Source organism: Asterias rubens, chromosome 19 (genome assembly GCF_902459465.1).
Source record: "Asterias rubens chromosome 19, eAstRub1.3, whole genome shotgun sequence".
Lineage (NCBI taxonomy): Eukaryota > Metazoa > Echinodermata > Asteroidea > Forcipulatida > Asteriidae > Asterias > Asterias rubens.
The window spans coordinates 8,036,318-8,056,221 of NC_047080.1; the positions used below are offsets into that span (position 1 = coordinate 8,036,318).

The 19,904-nt window shown below is 38.5% G+C and overlaps 2 protein-coding genes across 3 annotated transcripts in view; one reads left to right on the forward strand and one right to left on the reverse strand.

The window, feature by feature from the left end:
• The first annotated feature begins 100 nt into the window (after positions 1 to 100).
• On the forward strand, positions 101 to 4,758 carry LOC117303207. The gene is made up of 6 exons (XM_033787345.1): positions 101 to 470; positions 1,341 to 1,490; positions 2,267 to 2,332; positions 3,080 to 3,274; positions 3,799 to 3,945; positions 4,460 to 4,758. The coding sequence occupies exons 1-6, from the start codon at positions 228 to 230 to the stop codon at positions 4,637 to 4,639; spliced, it is 981 nt and encodes a 326-aa protein (XP_033643236.1). The 5' UTR covers positions 101 to 227; the 3' UTR covers positions 4,640 to 4,758.
• A 7,462-nt stretch (positions 4,759 to 12,220) lies between these two features.
• The window catches only part of LOC117303034 (laminin subunit beta-1-like), a 49,681-nt gene continuing 41,997 nt past the window's right edge, over positions 12,221 to 19,904 (reverse strand). For both annotated transcript variants that reach the window (XM_033787070.1, XM_033787069.1), the window contains 6 exons: positions 18,133 to 18,539; positions 17,222 to 17,502; positions 16,359 to 16,500; positions 15,172 to 15,348; positions 14,123 to 14,285; positions 12,221 to 12,517 (listed from right to left, as the gene is read on the reverse strand). In XM_033787070.1, coding sequence (XP_033642961.1) covers positions 12,378 to 12,517; positions 14,123 to 14,285; positions 15,172 to 15,348; positions 16,359 to 16,500; positions 17,222 to 17,502; positions 18,133 to 18,539 — 1,310 coding nt within the window. In that variant the 3' untranslated portion in view covers positions 12,221 to 12,377. The remainder of the gene's footprint in view (positions 12,518 to 14,122; positions 14,286 to 15,171; positions 15,349 to 16,358; positions 16,501 to 17,221; positions 17,503 to 18,132; positions 18,540 to 19,904) is intronic.

The window sequence follows — 19,904 nt, forward strand, 5'->3', positions numbered from 1 at the left end:
TTTATTTTTATTTGCCTCGTTTGTCTCCCGTGTAGTTAGTTGACCTTTCACCCCACGCGCAAATAGCGTCTGCTCCTCAGCAGCCAGATATATAGCTACTGTGGTGTAACTGTACATAATCTCTCTCGCCGTCTGCTACACTCTGCAAATAAACTGAACAATCTTTGTTGTCAACAAAACCTTTTCTTTCAAGTGTACTTAGGTCACTGAAAGAAGAAAGAACAACAATGGCGGAAAAAGCAAGACCCAAATCTCAAAGTACACAGACTGAGAGCGCCATGTCTCCTTTCTTCAGCCAGTTACTGGACCCAGCAAACTTGGAGTATTTGTGGCCAGCTTTACTGATTGTTGTTTTCCTTGGGTTGGTGTGGACGAAAAGCCGCCGGACTTGGATGCTTGTGGACGCCCTGGCCATGGTGGCCTGTGGGCTGGCGCTTTTGTTCGTCCCGGAGAAAGTATTTGGTCTCATGGTCAGTAAAAGTTTGTAGTTTCTTTCTCAGTAATAAAAATATAATATGAGGCGTGAACAATCATACAAATGTAATCATTGCATGCCTTTCCATTTTTATATGTGTTTATATTTACTTTTTTAATTAATTGAAATGCTTACTTAACTAATTTTTTAATTAATAATTAAGCCTGTTTGTTTATATCATTAATTATTAATATTTATTTCTACAAATCTTTATTGAAACGTATTATCAATTGTTTTATTTACTGTCACTTAACTCATGTTTGTTTTAAATGGAATTAATTTACCTGGTGAAAACTAAGGCACTTTATGTGTTGAAAAAAACGCCTCAACAAAATGACTTTGTAAATTACAAAATTTTGTAATTAAAATTAATAGGGACCTTTAACGAAGTATAAATGTTTTTTTTTATAGTAACAGTAGGTAATCTAATTATTTTACCGAATTCATACTAAAAAAATATGTTTTCTTTTCTTTTTTATGTGTTACCGTTGATGTATTTATTGCCAATTTCAATAATCAAAGACATAGGATTTGAATAATGGGGGAAAAAGCAGAAGAGAATGTTTTCATAAAATATGTAATCTTGTTTAAAAAAGGGAACCTATTTTTGTGTTGTATAAGAAACAAGAATGAATTGACTCTCTTTATTATACAAAAACTTTTTTTTTAAATTGTGACGCTTGGTGGCAGCAGACTATGTACCAGGTAAATCCACTGTTCTCTGGTGACGTGCGCATTCCCAGGTTCTACGTAAACAATGAAAACTTACCTGGTAAGTCTGCTACCACCTAGTGTTCCAAAATTGTAGCTTTTGGATTACACAATACTTAATATTTTTGTTTTTATGATGTATTTTTTATTTCAGTTGACTAATCCGGTGAAGATGGATCTTTTCTTGACGGCCCTTTGTCGGATAGTTGCCGCGGTTGTCTTTGGATCAGGTATAGTCTGGATATGTCTGCGCAAATCAACTGACAACTACACACAGAACATGCTACTTGGTACCAGAGTGGTGGTAAGTAAGACTTAAATTCCAAGAAAAATTTACTAAAGATCACTAGCAGGTTGACAGTGTTGTCCGCAGGTTTTTTCACAACTGTGGGTATTCTGCAGCCGATTGCACAAAACTTTACGCGGCTGCGTAAGTCCACTTGCGCAATGTTTATGGCACAAGTTGCGCCATAAATGTTGTGCAAGTGAACTTGCGCAGTTGAGTAAAGTTTTGTGAAATCGGCTGCTGGACTAAAACAAATTTTTGTTTGGCTGAAGCATGCTGACTTGAAATGAGGTCTTCCGTATGTTTTCTATTTGGTGTTTTATCTTGGTTTTAAAAACTCTATTGTGCAATCTGGAACATTCTTTACGGCTTTCTCTGGATGTTTGTTGTGAAATTATTTGATGGAAACAAATTTAGTGTGCTTTTGGTGTCGGATGGTCATGATAAGATTCATAATTTGTAGTGAAATAAATGTCATGAGAAATGAGAATCAAAAACGCCTGGGCCTAATTTCATAGAGCTGCTTTTTGTGTAACAGCTTTTTGCTCAGCAGAAATGAGCAGGAGACCAGTCACAAAGTGTACACGTGACATGGTAGTTTTTCCGGTAACCTTATTTTGCCAAGCAAAGTGTTGGTTTCTGCTTTAAAAGTAAAGCGTCAATGTTTGGGCCCTGACAGGCAAAAATTACACAGTAGGGTGTCAAGAAAACTATGGGAACTAATAAAAACACAAACAAATTATTCTTTGGATTATTATTATTCATATTTTCCTTTTCTAATTGTATGTTTTCAGGGGACCTGTGCTATGCTAGTCGCAACGCATGTTTTACAGAGTGAGGAGCAATTAATCAGTGACAAAGTAAGTTTGAATAATTCTTTCATTTCTACAGAGCTCTGTTTATAAGTTTCTCTTTACTTGGTAAACTAGTTCTTTGTCTTTAAAAAAAAAAAAAAAATTATGCAAGTTGCCAGACACACAAAGCCGAAAGGCCACTTCAAGGTGTGGGCTACAAATATTTTATTTCCAGAGACCGTTGCCACCTAATCCTAGGGCTGAAACAGGGTTACCCCTTTTACTGTACATACGGATGTAGGCTTGGGTATCATCAGTCTGAAGCCTAGCCGGTAGAGCAGAAAAGCACTACCTCCCCAATTTTACGTTGCAAGTGTCACGACCGGGATTCAAACCCACACTCTGCTGATCAAACACCAGAGCTTGAATCCGGTGCTCTTAACCGCTCAGCCATGACACGTCTGTTTGTTTCTGGGTTCCTGAGAAACTGCAACTTATCTCTTACTGCCATGCAGTGTACATTTATTTCCTGGTATAAAAAGATTTATTTTCAGATAACCTTGTGCCTTGCACCCTGGTGGGTTGTTTACTATGATCCTTTGTCAACTAAAAAGCTTTATTTAAAGGACCTGTGTGGATTTCACAAAGAGTTAAGACTAGCCTTATCTCTCGGACTAAGCTTAAGATTTTAATATCTGTTAGGACTAGTCCTAAATTAGGAAATCGACCCCTGGTCACACATGGCAACTTTTACAGGCAACTTGGAGGCAACCAACTGCAGTGCAAACCTTTCCATATTATTTTGTTGTTTAGTTTTCCCGGCTTGCCATGTTGGACTGCAGCTTGTGGATGCTCGGCAGTGCTTATTTCTTCATGTCGGCCAAGAATTACGGCGGCCACTCCCAACTGGACAGCTGGCTCAACCTCCATCTCAGGTTGGATTTCCTCTTGACGCTGATGTTTGGGCTGGTCTGGTTTGCCTTCCCAGAATTTGTCATGAAGATGCATGTAAGTAAACAACAAAACAATTGTTGAACAAGTTTTGTTTAGTTTGTTTGTTTGGACCAGTTCCAGGGATATTCTGTCCCCAAGTTTGTGCACAGTTCGTCACCTGGGGGGGGGGGGGAGGGGAACAAAGTTTTTTGGGGGGGGGGGGGGGGAGAATCTATTGCCACACTGGATCACTCCATTTCAAGTTTCTTAGCAAGAAATGTTGTACTATGCTAGCGAATTGAATTGCGGTAACACTATGTGGATTTCTCTTTTTTAGTAGTGTTGGTTCTGCAAAGAGCAGATGATTAATTTCATTTCATTTTCATTTATTAATTTCACAGGTAAAAATTAATGCGTCGTTAACAAATTCTTTTGAGAACCAATACTACTCAAAAAGAAAAATCCACATGGTGTTACCGCAAACCTCTGTTAGTTATACTTACAGTTATACACCATGCAAAGTTTCAAATCGTATTGAATTTAAATCTGTCGATGGTCTCAACACAATGACAATTATTTGTTGTTGTTTACACTTTTAGTCAACAGGTGTGAAGCCAGCGGCAGTGCACACCCTTATGGGTCAGATTGTGGGAGCGATGATGATTGGCTCAGCCATACTCAGCGCTGTAGCTCCGGGCTTCATGTTCCATGAAGACAAGAGAAATGTCCTACTCTGCAAGATTCTGGTAAGTTGACTTAGAGTCTGGCGTAAAATATCCACTGTATACATGAAGTCCTTTGGGTGGGACCTAAAGCAGTTGGTCCTGTGTGTTGTGTTACGCAGGTAAACGAACCCAGTGCACTTATCGAAAATAGAAGGGGTTTGCCCCGGTGTACCTGGTTTGATTGACTAGCAGCATGTTGCGCCACAGCACCTTGTATACTGTTACATGGTGCTATGTTAAAGAAGTAGGTCTCATAATTCAAGCGTAGTCCCTCATACCTTGCAGGAAAATACTGAATGTTAAAGCACGCCTTGAGCCTCACTGAGTGACGGATATGCACGCTGTATAAGAAGCCACTCATATTATTTATTATTATTATTTTCCGTAAAATGTCCATTGTATACATGAAGTAAATTGAGTGGAGAGCTTCATTTAGTTTGCTTCAAAAACAGTATGTGAAAGGCAAAGACAAAAGTGTATGGGTAGAAAACAAAAATTAAAGATGCACGTATGTTGATTTGTTCTATGTCTCCAGACTCTGCTGTTGATTGTCGTGATGGCTCTCTCATCCCTCGATCACTCCAATATTGGCCGAGGTGTGATGCTGAGTCACCTCATGGGCGTAGTGTGGGTCATCAACGCAGCGATGGGATACTTCGCTCCCCATGAGACAGACGGCTACCTCAGTGCAAGGAAGAATGCCAAAACCGAATAGGCAGGGTAAAGGTTAGAGGTCATTACAATAGATCAATCCACTAAGAGCAAGTTTGAGTGTGCACCATGGTTAACTAAAGGTTGAGTATTTTGACTCGAACCCAGGCTGGTCAACCATTGGTTCACTGCTGTGGTCGACCATTTGGAACCAACTTCATGACCATGATTTTTTCACTGGTCCCAATAGCCTGTTCCATGCCAACATGTGTAAAACGCAGATGGGAACCAGTGACACTATAGCGAAAATGTGGAAGGCAATGGAGTGTTGAAAACCAAGGTACCGATGGTTGACTAGACTTCCAAACGAGTCGTTCGAGTGAGTGCATCACTGCGTCGTTGCTGGTCAGTAGTCGACTAAATGTGCGCACTTGAACTTGCTCCGTGCCGCACCATGGTGAGTACTTATCATTGATGCCCATGATGTGCAATCGCGCAGGGCACTTGGGCACATACAAATGACAACATATAGCACTCTAAATGGTGAAAGCTTGTGCGTATTTCATAATGGGATATTAATTTGGCAAATTTTTGTGTGTGCATTCACAGCAGACCTGGAATTTCATCTTTGAAAGGGCAAGGTCATTTTAATTTTGCAAAGGGCAGTTCCATTGGAAAATCTTAAAATCAATGGGAAACTTTGAAGGGGCACCAAGGCCAAGACCCAGGGGCAATGAAGGACATGTCCTCTGTGGCCTGCGTGTAAATCCAGGGCCCAATTTCATAGAGCTGCTAAACACAAAAATTTGCTTAGCATGAAATTTCTTCATTGGAGAAAACAGGATTACCAACCAAATTTACATTAGTTACATATTGCATGTTACTGGTATTCAGCTGTTGTTTGCTTATCCTGAAAATCACATGGAAATTTGGTTGGTTACCCTGTTTTTATCAAGGAAGAAATTTCATGCTAAGCAAATTTTTGTGCTTAGCAGCTCTATGAGGTTGGGCCCCGGCATGTCACAGTTGTGATTGGTTGATGCACTAAAGGGGGCGGAGCTTAATTAATGGATTGGTCTATTGTAAAGAGGGGGTAAAACACAGTAGTAAAGACAGTGTTCATATTGAGCATTTCCGGCTATGTCTTATGTCGGTTGCAGCAATGTTGAAGCATATGCAGTGACTTGTTAACCATAGCCGTATCCAAAAGCCACTATTTTGGTCACCATGTTCATTTTGGATCACTCGTCTTAAGTTGTAAACAGAAGAGAAGGCATCAGTTTTTTTTATGACTGCTGAAATATTTCCCACAAGATAACGTTGAAAGTTGTATAGACACAAAGTGTGTGTATTATCAACTCAATGTATTGCTTGCTGGTCCCAATTTCATATTGCTGAAATAGTTTTTTGGCTAAGCAAATTGAGCAAGATGCCAGTCTCATATGCTATGTATGACATGGTATTTTGGCTGGTACTCTTATTCTGGTAAGCATAATTTTGTTTGTGCTTAGCTTCTTTTTGTTCTGAAGCAGTTCTATGAAATTGGACCCGGAGAGTTACAATTTGTTATTATTATAAAAAAGATCATTGCTGAGCAATTATGAGCACGGGACTCAAGCTGTGATGTTTTTTGATCAACGGAGTGTGGGTTCAAGTTCCGGTGGTAGCACTTGTGTCCTTAAAGGTACTTTTTAACATAACTGTTTTGTCCTTCAGATGGGACATCAAACTGTAGATCCCATGTAGTAGCATTGGTAGTGCTTGTAAAAGAACACAGAACACTCACTTATCGTGAAAGAGTAGAGGTTAAACCTCAGTGTTTCTGGTTCACATAGCAAGCACCATTGTTGACAGGTTTCCTCTGGCTTTTGAGCTACAGTGATTTTTTCATTTATGAGGCATCCTTGGTTTCTTTACCAGAAATATTATAATGATAATAATACTAATTTCCTTGCTCAGATTGTAAAATATATCTTTTTTACTACGCTTTTTATTATAGCAATATTAGAACGTTGTATCATAATGAGTAATTTTATTCTTGTTTTATATGATGCTGGATAGTTGTTGAAATTATTAGGTGTATTAGTTTTAGGTGTGTAGTGCTGCTGGGTGTGTACTGCTGCTGGCCAAGCCGCCATTGTTTGGTCACTGGCACAGCAAGGAGAGCTGTTGATCTTATAAAACACTGTTAGTATGTAGTTTTAGAGAAAGAGGTAATTTATCACCAACAAGTTTGCTACTGATAAAGGCTTTAGACATGAACCCTTTCTTAGGCATCTGGAACCACACAATTCTACGCTACAATTATGTTGTTTCATCCATTATTTGATTGCAACTTTGATGACCAATTGAGCATAAATTTTAATGGGTTTGTTATTTTATGAAATATTATGATTACTTTGTGCATATAGCCCGGTTCATACTTCCTGTGAATGCGAAGGCGATACGAATGTTGACGTCACATATTCGCAACAAATAATTCGCAGCAGTTGAGTTGTGCTGCGAAAACAGAGTTGTGACATATTCACGTCAATTTCGTATCGCATTAGCAGGAAGTATGAGCCGGGCTTTAGTTGGGATACACTAAAGTGAGGATACTGGGCCCGATTTCATGGCTCTGCTTACCGCCGAATTCTGCGCTTACGAACACGATTTCCCGCTTACGTGCAAGCGCCGAAAAGCAAAACCCACCAAAATAGTAAGACTTCTGATAGATATACCCAATATTTTGGTACACATTTGAATCTTGAAAAATTCTGGCTGATTAAAAAAGCATTTTTGTACCATATTTTTTGTTTTTACAAAGTTATCATATGCCAAGACGTCCAATTGCGCAGAAAATTGTTCACAACAAAGTCTGGGGATAATTTTTTTTTTTAATACAGCCTTTTTGCTTTGTTTTAGAAAAATTTCACAACTGCTGTGACCTTTTATGATGTCTGCTGTTGGTGTTTTGAAATTTGATGATGTTATGGTTTCTAAAAGGTTAAAGAAAAGGTAAACCTAAATTATACTAAGCTTTTTTTAAGGATAAAGTACATTTTTGTACATATTTTTTTTTAAAGACATTTTTATTTTTAAGGACGGAATTTAAACTTCAGTTGGATTTACAGATTCCTCGGAGGTTTAGTTTCGTCGGGGCCATTCAGAATAATAAATGTTTCAAATATTATTTTGTTTAAAATTGTAGGCAGGTGGGTCAAAAGAAATAAGTGAAAATCTTTTTCAGTTTTAAATAAAAATAATAAAAAATAATAAAAATACATGCATACAAAAAACAAGTTTTTAAAGTTTAAATTCTGAATGGCTTCTTAGTTTTGGCCCCCTTATTGCCAAATGTATGTTTTTATAAGCATTAAGCACATTTTTGGTTTGCGTCATTGAATAATCAGGGTTTTAATTTTGTACTAAATTAAGATAAGATATTTGACAAGTCATGTAATCTGATAAATAAAACTTGAGCAAAATTGGAGATGGGGAAAAAAAGCTTCATTTGAGAGTTATTCATTTGTATTTGTAGCCCAAGCCATTTGGAAAGCTGTTTTTGTATGAAGCGCAAGAGGTTTTGAAAAGGATATGGTTATTTTCATCATCAGAAAAATCTTGAATGCGCCATACTGGTGGGCAATTTCACTGTGCGTTTTCATATATAACTTTATGCATAGAGTATGCTGTGCGTTATGCAGTGACGTGCGCATTTAAGGCGACGCGGCGGTAATACACGTAAACCTAACTGCCCACCAACATGGTGAGCGTGGCATCAGTCGCCGTGTGTGACGCGCGTGCAAGGGGTCAATACCGGTAGATGTGGAATTGATAACTGTAACCATTCAAGTTGCACATGCTTCAGATTTCCTTTCTCAATCTTTGAGTTATGTGTCACTTTGGGGCATTAGCATTCAAAATGGCTATGCCAAGGCTGTTAAATGAGGTACTCGTGTCTGAGTAGTCTAGTTAATCGGACCAGAGCTTTGGTGTTGTCAGCAGCAGAGTGTGGGTTCAAATCCTTGTCATTGAGCAAGGCCCTTAAAGGCAGTGGACACTATTGGTAATTACTCAAAATAATTATCATCATAAAACCTTTCTTGATTACGAGTAATGGGGAGAGGTTGATGGTATAAAACATTGTGAGAAACGGCTCCCTCTGAAGTGCCATAGTTTTCGAGAAAGAAGTAATCTTCCACGAATTTGATTTTGAGACCTCAAGTTTAGAATTTGAGGTCTCGAAATCAAGCATCAGAAAGCACACAACTTCGTGTGACAATTTTTTTTTCATTATTATCTCGCAAATTCGATGACCGATTGAGCTTAAATTTTCACAGGTGTGTTATTTTAGGCATACGTTGAGATACACGAACTGTGAAGACTAGTCTTTGACAATTACCAATAGTGTCCACTGTCTTTAACCATAACTTCTTTCTTTATAAAAAGTTGGGAAGGTAGTGCATTCTACTCTATTGACCAAAAACAGTGCCCTCGCAGATGTCAATGAAGACCTATCTATGGCTGTGAGTTGTGCGCATCGCGTACATTCAAGCACATTTGTTAGTTTAACCTCGACTGTGGCGACTAATGCAAGGAGTCTAAAGCACCATATCAAATCAACAAATTTAGGTTGTAAGCAGATTTGCTGTTGTTTATTTCAAATTTAATTCAAAACATACTGAATTCCAGGTTAAATGTTACACACTAAGACATATTCCGCAAAGGCACCGACATGAGGCGTTGATAAACAGGGCCCAATTTCATGAAGCCTGTAGGCAGAAAAACCTGCTAAGCACAGGAAAATCTTGCTTAGCAAAAACAGGTTACTCGCATTCAAAAAAGTTGACATTGTTGCGACTGGTGCAACACCTTTTTTTGCTTAGCAAATAAATATTTTAGTAAGCTGAGAATGGTGATCTCAAGTGCAGAGCTCGGTGGTAAGCATGGATGGGTAGTAAAAAAAAGCTTGTGACCGTGGGTCCCTATCAAGTTAAGTACAATCAATTTCAATTTTGCAGGATCTTTTCATGGATTTCTTTTTAAACGAACACAAAAAAATGTTAAAAAAGACTTTGATAATGAAATCAGCAAAATTACTTTAAGGTAACAACTAAAATTACAAACACAAAACAATAAACATACATGCATTACTTTATAAATACCCTTTTTTCACAGCAAATATATACTATATATTACAAATCAAAAACTTGTACAGCCTCTTAAGTATTAAAAAAAACACAATAAAACTAAGTTTCGCCAGTCCTGGCCAGAGCCATATATAGAGAGAGGTGCGACAAGTTGCGATTAAAAGCCAACAGATGAGTCCATATGAAAATGGGTAAAAATTATAATTTTCTAACCTCATGTTAAAATGGTGTAAAAATTACTTAATAATATAATAATGACAGACAGCAAATAGTTTCAAACACGGGAAAACAATGTTTAAAAGGACTGTTTGATTAAAATAGAGAATAAAACTGTTTTAATGTGAGGTTAGAGAATTGTAATTGTTCCCACTTTCACACGGATTAAAACCGTAGCCAATTGTTCCATGTACATGTAAAACCACAAAGCCCAGCCAGGGATAAAGAATAGGAGAAAACGTCTGCACAGCTCTACTCAAACATGGCCCTATAATGGTATAGCTCCTGGACCCAAGCTTTGGTGTTGTCAGTAGCAGATTGCGGGTTCGAATCCCGGTCATGACACTTTGGTTTCAAGTTGGGAATGGCAAGTGCATTCTGCTCTACCAGCCATGGCTCCTAGTGGACGCTACCCATGCCTTCTTACTGACTGAGAAGGGGATAATGTATAACACTGTTTGCATGTCCACTCTTCGTATGTAGCGCCTTTTAAAAATACAGGGGGACAAAATCCCCTATGTTATCGACATCGGCCGTCCGCATTGGCGTAATTTTAACATGGGTAAGATTTGAGTGCTTCACGCACTAGCCACCAAGGCCACTTATCTCTACCAAGTATTTAATGTTGACGCTAAGCAGCTGATAATCATTCTAGGCTCAGCTGCACATGCACCAACATTTACTTTGCATTCCTCTTCCTTATACACATATCTCTTGGCTTATGTGAATTTTTACATAGAAATATTAAGTACATAAGAATTTTTAAAAATTACAAATTTCTATCATGATTTTAACCCTTTCATGATTCCTGTGATCTCCAACATGATTCACTCATTATGTATTATCAGTATATCATTAACTAAACATATTAGTAAACTTGCACGTACAGTCATGTATTCAATCTTTTGAGGGAGTGTTGGCTTGAAAAGCGCAAGTTCGGTCTCAACATTTCAAATAGTTGCTCTTTCAGAGCCAACAAAAGAGATTGAATACATACAATCCTGCAAGTTTATTATTATTTATAGTTTATTCCTATTAATCACACCATTACATGTAAAGCTTTAAACTTCACTGTATTTCATTGTTTTTCCCAGTTGCAAAGCCCACAGCATGATACCCTAGACTAGACTATTCCACTAATCTAAGAGGGTGGGATCAGTTCCCAGTTTTGTTGATGTGTTATAGTCCAGGACACAAATTTGTTACCATATAAGATCTGCCACATGGCTTAAAGGAACACGTTGCCTTGATCGAACGAGTCGGTCTATAAAAAGCGTCTGAATCTGTTTGTTATAAAATATATATAGTTGGAAAGATGTTTTAAAAGTAGAATATAATGTTCCACACAAGTATCACTCAAAATAGCACGGTTTTCCTTTTACGTCGCAAACTATCACAGTCGGCCATTTATTTGACTCCCATAAATGGCTGACCGTGTTAGTCGACGAGGTAGAAAGAAAACCACGCAATTTCACGGCATATTTATGTAGATCTTTGTATTCTACTTTTACAACATCTTTCTACTTATATGCATTTTATAACAAACGGTTACAGAACGCTTTTCAAAGACCAACTCGACTGATCCAAGGCAACGTGTTCCTTCAATACTAATAGCGTGAGAGTCAACACACAGCCCATACACATCCAACATGATTTTTCTGAAGCCAACACTCAGTAAATGGTTAAGATAAATAGGTACGTAGCTACTATAATATGGAATGCAAGAGCGTCAAAATTACACAACTTTTTTTATTTCTGTACAGGAAGACCTCAATAAGCACAGATGGCCAAAATGAACAATCACTCTGTGTAACACAGATTCAAAAACACAACTTCTTTTCTTCTCTAAATGACATTAACATCCACAATTCTAAACAATCGTATAAGAAATATTTGAGAACAAAAATAGCCAATCAAAATTTCAATGAATGAAAATTTGGAATGTTCATATTTAAAAAACAAAATCAAATCAAATATTGTATTAAAAACTTCAAATGTTACAATCACCAGCACCGTGTATAAATGGCATACCTCTTGACATAAAAAAATGCTCTCAAATATGGTGTCAAGACATAGAGTTATATATAAGAACTAGAGGGCGCACGAGTGATGCTTCGTGCACAAACGCCACGGGACCGCAAGATGACAAACGCGTCATTCTGCACGCGCGTTGAAAATGAAATACATGTTTGAGTTTTTTTTAATTGAACGCTCAGGCGATGCTGTTTGTTCAACTTACAAAATGGCCGCACAAACACACGCTGTGAGATGCCAGTTTTGTCAACTTAGAAAATGGCCGCCTGCGCGCATGCCGGAACGCGTATATAGGCCAGTGCGCCCTCTAGTTCTTATATATAACTCTATGTGTCAAGAACACAAACATGTAGTCGGTTTTGTATATTATTACTTTATCGAGACTATAAATAGCACATAGACTAGTCCCCAGTTCTTTCTCTACGTTTTACACTTTAAATCGCCTCCCTCTGCGCCCTCCAGGTTGGCCATGATGGCATCTAGACTGGTCTCCAGTCCTTCCAGTGAAGAGTTCAGCTGCTGCATTTGTGTGCGTTGGGTCATGTACTGGGTCATGAGTGCTGCGTGATGGAGAAGAAGAAGAAGAAGAATTATTAATAAATCATAATAAATCATAATCATAATCATAATCATAATCATAATCATAATCATAACCATAACCATAACCATAACCATAACCATAATCATAATCATAATCATAATCATAATCATAATCATAACCATAACCATAACCATAACCATAATCATAATCATAATCATAATCATAATCATAACCATAACCATAATCATAATCATAATCATAACCATAACCATAACCATAACCATAATCATAACCATAATCATAATCATAATCATAATCATAATCATAATCATAACCATAACCATAATCATAATCATAATCATAATCATAATCATAACCATAACCATAACCATAACCATAATCATAACCATAATCATAATCATAATCATAATCAGAATCATAATCAGAATCAGAATCAGAATCAGAATCATAATCATAAAAATAATAATAATAATAATAATAAGACATTTGCAAAGCGCCTAATGCTTAAAGCCTCTAAGCACATAAAGAGAACAATAAAATAAACAATGAGAGAGAGATACAAGACACAAATAAGCAAATTACAAAACATCAGCTTTAAACTGTATTTATCTTCAAGCAAACTTGGCGCGTGACATAGAACACGACGCATTATTAGCCGTGCAATATAGGTTTTTATCACCACTCCATTCTGCGAATCTTATTGGAGGATTAGCGCGCATTTGAAGATAAAATCCCATGTCCATCGCAATTGCACAGCACATTTTAACTGAAAATCCAAACATTTAATTCAAAAAGTTTCTTTTGATTTAATCTTTGACCAATATAAAATATCAAATAAAGAACATACATAAACAGTTCAGCATCAATTTCATTTCAACAATTAACCACTTCATTTTTGTATTAAACAAATTTCAACAACTTCTGACACAATTTTTGTTGTTGAGAATATCATTGTCAGAACCGAACTTTGACTTAATACATCAACATAATAGTTAATTGCTCGACGTTTCGACCCTAGCTAATCTAGGAGGTTTAATAACAAAACAACAAAAAAACAGGTAAACCATGGCAAACTTTAACCCAAAACTCAACATTTGTTGTTGAAAGGAAGATTTTGTTGACATACAGTAATTCTCAGCAAGCGAACATTTCCAACAACGATGAATTTTACCCAGTAGGCCTACAGTCACCTAAACATCTCAAAAGTCTCAGCCTGGTTGATAAGGAAAGAAAAATATTCTCCAGGTGAAAGTTAAACTTGTTGATTCTCATAGAGTTATATAGTGTGATGCTGCGTGTGTGATGCTGCGTGTACAAACGCGACGGGACCGCAAGGAGACGTGCACGCCATTTTGTAAAAACTTTGTACGCGCGTTGAATATGACGTACACGTTGGAGAGAGTGTGTTGATAACGCTACGCGATGCTGTTTTGTCAACTTACAAAATGGGCACACACCGGGCCGCAAAATCACACACTATGCGATGCTGGTTTGTCAAATTACAAAATGGCCGCATGCGCGCATGCCGGGCCTTGTGTATAGGCCAGTGCGCCCTCTAGTTCTTATTTATAACTCTATGTTGAAGCTATACAAAGAAACTCACCATCTAGATCTGCAATTTGCTGCACGTAGTTGATGTCATCTCGTAGCTGATTAGCATTGTCAGATGATGTCTGGACGACCGTAGCATCTGCTGAGGATTGTACCCTCGCTGCAGCCAGTAGCATATCGGTGGTCTCATCGTCCTGAGAAATGCTATCAAACACCTACACATGAAGATAGATTAAAGATATGCATTTGTCTTTAATTGCCCATTTGATCAATTCAGCATGAAATTGCGATTAATTACCTTATAGCACTGAGCCAACGAAATAATATTCTTAAGCCATATTTTTGTGCTTCAATAGTTTTTGTGCTTAAAGGCACTGGACACTATTGGTAATTACTTAAAATATTTAAGTTGTTAGATAGTTGTAAAATAGTTGTTAGCATAAAAAACTTACTTGTTAACGAGCAACAAAGAGCTGTTGATAGTATAAAACATTGTGAGAAACGGCTCCCTCTGAAGTAACGTGTCACTAAAATATTTGAATCTGAGAAAGACTTCATGCAGGACTGAAGCCTTTCTCAAGCATCTGAAAGCACACACATTTGTGCAACAAGGTTGTTTTCTTCTTTATTTTCATGCAGCTTTGATGCCCATTTTGGCCAGAATTTTTACAACAAACGGCAGTGGACACTATTGGTAATTACTCAAAATAATTATTAGCATACAACCTCACCTGGCAACGAGTAATAGGGAGAGGTTGATAGTATAAAACATTGTGAAAACTGGCTCCCTCTGAAGTGACGTAGTTTTCGAGAAAGAAGTAATTTTCCACGAATTTGATTTCGAGACCTCAAGTTTAGAATTTGAGGTCTCAAAATCAAACATCTGAAAGCACACAACTTCGTGTGACAAGGTTTTTTCTTAATTTCATATCAAATTTGCACAGGTTTGTTATTTTATGCATTGTTCCGATACACCAAGTGAGAAGACTGGTCTTTGACAATTACCAATATAGTGTCCAGTGTCTTTAACAATAACCAAACGTGTCAAGTGCCTATCAGCAGCTTTGTGAGATCCGGCCATGGACATGCCTAATGACTAACCTGTTGGGCCGTTGAGGCTTGACCGAAGGCTGATCCAGCCCTATTAGCAGCATCTTCAGCCTGGTTCCTCTTAGCACTGAAACATTGCTCTGTATTCCTGACTCCCTGTAGTATACTCATAATGGAAGATGACGTCTGCTGACCACTGGTGTACCCCTCCTGAGCTTGTGCTTGGACCTACCAAGCAAGAACATGTTTAATTCGACTTAACCATTTCCATTTTCCAAGTAATTTTTTTAAAGGAAGAGTTCAATATTTGTTATTTTATTGATCTGTTGATTCGATTCAAGGCACTGGACACTACTGGTAATCACTGTTAGCATTAATTTTGGTTTTACCCATACACCGATGTGTGTTAGCACTGTGCGGTATACTCAGTGCTTTCCTGAGTCCTGTGAAAAAATAACACAGGCATGTTACTCGGGTGAGATTCGAACCCACGACCCTTGCAATTCTAGAGCAGTGTCTTATTAGACTACCGAGGTTGCCTGGTAGCAAGAGGCAGTTCGAATCCTATGTTTTGGCAGCGGGTAATCAATGTTAGCATAAAAACTTACTAGTCAATGATCAACGGAAAGCTGTTGATAGTATAAAACATTGTGAGAAACGGCTCCCTCTGAAGTAATGTCGTTTTCGAGAAAGAAGTAATTTTCCTCTAAAATATTTGAATTTGATTCTCGAAATCAAGCATCTGAAAAGCACACAACTTCGAGTAAATAAGGATGTTTTTTCTTTTATTATTATCTTGCAATTTCGACGACCAAATGAGATTGAATTTTCACAGGTTTGTTATTTTGTGTATATGTTGGAATACACCAAGTGAGAATACTGGTCTTTGATGACAATAATAAGAATAATAATAATAATAATAATAATAATAACAACTGCATTTCTATAGCGCCTAACATCTCCAAAAGAAAGTCTCTAAGTGCTCAGAGGAACAAAAAAATAATTATGTATACGATGAACTGAACAGTAATGTTTTGAGAAAAGTCTTGAAATTGAGATAGTGGTAGTTTGTTTGATGTGTAGAGGGAGATTGTTCCTTAAATGAGGTGCAGCAAACTGAAAACTACGTTGACCATACGCTTTGGTGGCAACATTGGGGATAACAAGGGTGTCTTTGCTAGCAGAACAAAGGTGACCAAAGGTGTCCAGTGCCTTTATTCAATGAACCCGAAGCCTACCTGACTGGCTGTTGTAGTGATGGCGGTGATGTTGCCATCAATTTCCTGAAGTCTCTGAGAAGTCTCTTCCCTCACTCTGGTCGCTTCCGCCAGGTCATACTCCAAGTTCTGCACCTGAGCTCCGGCTGTTTCCGCTTCCATTCTATAAAAGAGGAAATACCAAACAAATAATACTGGGTTCTTATCAATTAGAAAATAAGTAGAATTTGAAACTTTACATGGTGGAAGCATAATAAGGTTTATCGCGATTCAGAAACGCAATGCATTGTGGGAAGGAATATGGGGCGGTTTCTATGCAGTTTCTACGACTCACGCACACAACACCTATACCTTTGTGTGGGTTCAACAGCGCCCTCTCTTGACATTTTGCTATTCGCGATAAACCTTATTAGGTGAGGATTGCTGGTACCACCATGTGAAGATCTCTTTCAAGTAGTGTTGGTTCTGAAGAAAAAAAACGGTGGTTGACAGCTCAATCAGTATGCTCAGATCGTCTTCAGGCATACATCTTTTGTTCAGTAAAGTTTTTTGTTTGTTTCCGGGCAACCTTGGTAGTCTAGTTGGTAAGACACTGCTCTAGAATTGCAAGGGTCGTGGGTTCGAATCCCACCCAAGTAACATGCCTGTGATATTTTTTCACAGGACTCGGGGAAAGTACTGAGTATACAGTGCTAACACACATCGGTGTATGGGTAAAAACCAAAATTAATATTCTTTATCCCCGATGCCAATTTAAACATCTCTTATACCACAATCCTCTTCCTTACTTTTTCTGTGACTCTATAAGTATCATTTCCAATTTCCTAGTTGTTGCCCAGGTTTCTACCCTGTGGAATAGCACAGAATGAATAAAATAAACTTACTGTGCCTCTCCGGCCGTTCTCTTGGTCTGCTCCGCCCTTGTCAATTTATTCATGGACTCCAGCCGTAGATTCTCCACGTCCGTGTCACTCAGTGAAGCAGCATTGATGAGCTCTACGAGTGTTTGTATCTCGGAGGAGGGTCGGACCGTCATGCCCTGGACAGCAAACGCAATATCTCTGGCGTTGATAGTACGGGACTCGGCCTCCTGTAGAGCTGTGTAGGTGTCTAGGACCTGGATGTAGGAGCTGGTCATATTGGCTTTGGTGGATAACGCAACATCCTTCAAGGCAAAAAAAAACAGGGAGTAATTATAATAATTTGGGAGGCTAATCATCCTTACTTGCAGCTAAGAGCTGAATTGCGAAAGACGTGGCTACAACGTGTTCGAGAAGCAGGCATGCAAGGGCCTCTTTGGCTGCCAGCCACATCAACCCATAATGACCACGGAGCACAGCCAAGATCGAAAGTGTTTGATTTTTCCTGGGGGGGGGGGGGAACCAGATGGTCTGGAAAACCCTTGTGGCACAGCAGAGAACTCAACTCAACTAGCCGGGTATTGAACCAGGGTCACCTTGATGGGAGGCGAGCGCTTTATGCACAAGCCAACCATGCCCCCAACAATAAAAAAACCAAGGGAAACTGACTGGGTAAAATTAAATTATTTACCGCAAACCTTTCCATAAAAGACTGCTTGTTCATTGGAAACATTGAAAGCTGTGTATGTGTCTATGCCCTTTTTATGTAGTAGCTGGTCTTGTAATACATCACATGGTGCTATGTAAAAGGAGTAGGTCTCGTATGGTCCCACATACCTTGCAGGAAAATACTGTAAGATAAAGCGTCACTGAGTGGGGGATATGCGCGCTGTTTAAGAAGCTACTATTATTATTATTATTCATATAATATTTACCTTGTAGGTCACTGCAGCTGATTGAGCCATACTCCCTGCCGTCTCAGCATTCGTAGTATTATACCTAGCCACTTCACTCTGATAAGCCTGGGCACTAGCCTGCCTCTGAACGGCCTCAACCCCAGCCAAGGTTACCTCTGCCGTAACATTAGCTCCCTGAGCCACTGTCTGGGCAACCTGCACATCCTGGAAGGTCGAGGCTACAGGGTAATCTGCTTGGATGATTTCAATCGCAGCGAGCCGCTCTGCGTTCGTCGTATACTCAGCGTCACGGGAGTTGTCGTTGAGAATCACTTCCGCGCTCTGGCGTTCCATCGCCGACCGCTCAATATCCTGAAGAAGGCCGTCAACTACCCTGATGAGTTGCTGGACGTGTTGATAAGAAGCCTCGATCGCAGCATTCAATTCTAGGGAAAAGATTCAGAACACTTAACCTAACTTTTCACATTAATTTTGGTTTTGACCTTACACCGATGTGTGTTAGCACTGTATTTTTCCAAGCTCTGTGAACCCACGAACTTTGCAATTCTAGAGCAGTGTCTTAACCAATAGACAACCGAGAGAGCTAGAGGCGGTTCGAATCCTATGCAAGGTTAAAACCAAAACTAATATTCTTTATTTGTCATAGGCAAACTCAGGTCTCCTTTTAATAAATTGTTGGGAAAGTAGTGCATTCTGCTGTACACAGGCTCCTAGTGGATGATACCCAAACCTACATCCTTACGGACTGTGTAGGGGATAACCCCTATAGACCTTATGCATTGACGTCATCCAGCCGCCATCTTAGAGGAAAAATTGTGACGAAACAATCGAGATGCACAGATTTGTATGCATGGCGCACAGTATTGTCCAACGAACAATCTCCTTTTAAACCTCTATGTGAGGGCGCCCAACTGAAATGACGTCATGTGCATAAGGTCAATTTAGGCCCAAGGAGTAGGTGGCAATGTGCCCCAATGTGCCCAAGACAGTTTAAAGCCGTTGGACACTTTCGGTAAACAGTATTATCCAAAGGCCGACACTTCGTGTATCACAACTGATATAAAAAATAACAAACCTGTGAAAATTTAGGCTCAATCGGTCATCGGAGTCTGGAGAAAATAACGGGGAAAACCCACTCTTGTTTCCGCGTGTTTCGCCGTGTCATGACATGTGTTTAAAATAAATTTATAATTCTCGACAACGAGAATTGATAATTGTTTTAATCTTTTCTCGAAAAGTAAAGGATTTCATGGAATAATATTTCAAGAGAAGTCTTTCACCATTACCTTATGTAAACCCTGTAGGTTATTTGTAAATCTGTGAACTGTTATTTTTGTTTCTGTTTCCGAAGTGTATTATGGCTTTAATAGCCCTCACCTTGAAGCGGCCATCTGTGGCCTTGTAATGTCTTGCAATTTGCTCATAAAACAATATTTTTTTTTAAATAAAAGATTTAAGATTTGCATGATGTAAACCAGAATAATAATGTGTCAATCTTGGTATTTGTGATAGTGTCAAAATAGTTTTGTTTCGTAACCAGTTTCTTGAAAGTGATGATCTTGATACTCTCGGTCGACTACTTGGGTTGTTCTTACAATCCTTTTGGTTTAACTACTTCGTCTGGATGGTCTATGGGTGTCTGGTTATCCCATTTCTTTTATTGTAAATATTATGTTTTTTTATTTTCTCCCTTTTTTTGAGTTTTTGTGGAAATATATAAACAAATAAAAACAAATAAAAAAATAATAATGAGCACCACCATGACCAGGGCCCAATTTCATAGAGCTGCT